A 1,891-nucleotide genomic window follows, 5' to 3' on the forward strand; every position below is an offset into this window, starting at 1 on the left:
AGAGAAGGATTCTATGAAGAACTAACACAGTCTAAAATAACCTCCCTTTGTTTTAATAAAAAAATCAACCAAAAGAGTGGATCATTGCTCTGATTTTCCAGTTTGGAGGCAGAGAAGAATGTGGCATCAATAGTGTCTGGGAACTATCAAGAAGTTGCCCAGCACCACTTCTTTTACCAAAGAGTATGTCTCTCAATTTAGGAAAGACAGCTAAATTTGTCTGCAGCTAAACTCTTAAAAGTTAAGTTTTGTTAAAGTGCTAGCCAACAGATTCAAACACAGTCATTTTAAAAGTTATGGAAGCTTGACATACAAATGGGGAAAAAAAAAATCCATTTTAGGACTGGCAATGTTGAAGGATAATATAAAGAAAGGGAATTAAATATGTAAGGTAAATGTGGATTTTGAAATTTATTAGTAATCATATTATTTCTGCTGATTTTTGAAGAGAGACTATCTATTTAAAACCAAAGCAAGGGTTAAAGTTATTAATATCTTAATTTTGTGTGAATTCTGAGTCTGTGTGATTGGAAGAATCCAATAAATGAGATTATAAAAATATTAAGTCATGGTAATTAAACTCAAAGACAGTTTTCTTTTAAAGGTGCATCTTTCAGTTAAGCTGCCTCCTTTTTAGATTAAAAATGAGTGTCTTATTTCTGATATAAGGCAATGAACTTTGATCTAGAAAGTTGAAACTAATTACATTTAAAGTGTTCCACTAAGCCTGCTCATTTCTATATTGAGAGCAGAAGTGGCATAAAAGAACAAAAGAAAAACTAATACTTGCCTTTTTATATTTATTTTGCAGGAAATGTGTTTGTTGTAAGCCTGGCAGTTGCAGACTTGGTTGTAGCAATCTACCCATATCCACTGGTCCTCACATCTGTATTTCACAATGGATGGAATCTGGGATACCTTCACTGCCAGATTAGTGGCTTCTTGATGGGCCTAAGTGTTATTGGATCAATCTTCAATATTACGGGCATCGCTATCAATCGATACTGCTATATCTGCCACAGTCTCAAATATGACAAGCTGTACAGCGACAAGAATTCCTTGTGCTATGTTGTCCTCATCTGGCTTCTAACATTCGTTGCTATCGTGCCCAACCTGTTTGTGGGATCACTACAGTATGACCCCAGGATTTACTCCTGTACATTTGCACAGTCTGTGAGCTCAGCATATACGATAGCGGTTGTGTTTTTCCATTTCCTGCTTCCCATAGCCATAGTTACTTTCTGTTACTTGAGAATATGGATCCTCGTTATTCAGGTAAGGCGAAGAGTTAAACCAGATAACAACCCCAGGCTGAAACCACATGACTTCAGAAACTTTGTAACCATGTTTGTGGTGTTTGTACTGTTTGCAGTCTGCTGGGCTCCTTTGAACTTCATAGGCCTTGCTGTGGCTGTCAACCCAAAAACTATAATCCCTAGGATTCCAGAGTGGTTGTTTGTATCTAGCTACTACATGGCGTATTTCAACAGCTGCCTTAATGCTATCATATATGGACTCCTGAACCAGAACTTCAGAAGAGAATACAAGAGAATTGTTGTCACTTTTTGTACAGCAAAAGTTTTTTTCCAGGATAGTTCAAATGATGCGGGAGACAGGATGAAAAGTAAACCTTCTCCGTTAATTACAAACAACAATCAAGTGAAGGTGGACTCTGTCTGAAAATGAGACTTTTATTATTGTCACTCAACAGCATCCAAATAAACGATCTAGTTTATTAGATATCTTATTGTTAGATATTATAGTGAAATATCTCTTCTACACTGAAAGCACTTTGACTAAATTCCTTGCATGGTATTTGGGAACTCAAGTTACAGAGCCTTGACATGCAGATCCTATTATACAATGATGTCTCTCTTGTGTAGCCACAGAA

The 1,891-nt window shown here is 36.4% G+C and overlaps 1 protein-coding gene across 1 annotated transcript; it reads left to right on the top strand.

Annotated features, from left to right (window-relative positions):
• Positions 1 to 811: 811 nt before the first annotated feature.
• MTNR1A (melatonin receptor 1A) lies at positions 812 to 1,680 on the top strand (the record flags this gene model as incomplete). Its single annotated transcript, XM_008939042.1, has 1 exon — positions 812 to 1,680. A coding segment is annotated over one exon (869 nt), but the record flags the coding sequence as incomplete, so codon positions are not given.
• Positions 1,681 to 1,891: the final 211 nt, after the last annotated feature.

This window comes from Merops nubicus, unplaced genomic scaffold, assembly GCF_000691845.1.
Source record: "Merops nubicus isolate BGI_N331 unplaced genomic scaffold, ASM69184v1 scaffold1334, whole genome shotgun sequence".
Taxonomy (NCBI): Eukaryota; Metazoa; Chordata; class Aves; order Coraciiformes; family Meropidae; genus Merops; species Merops nubicus.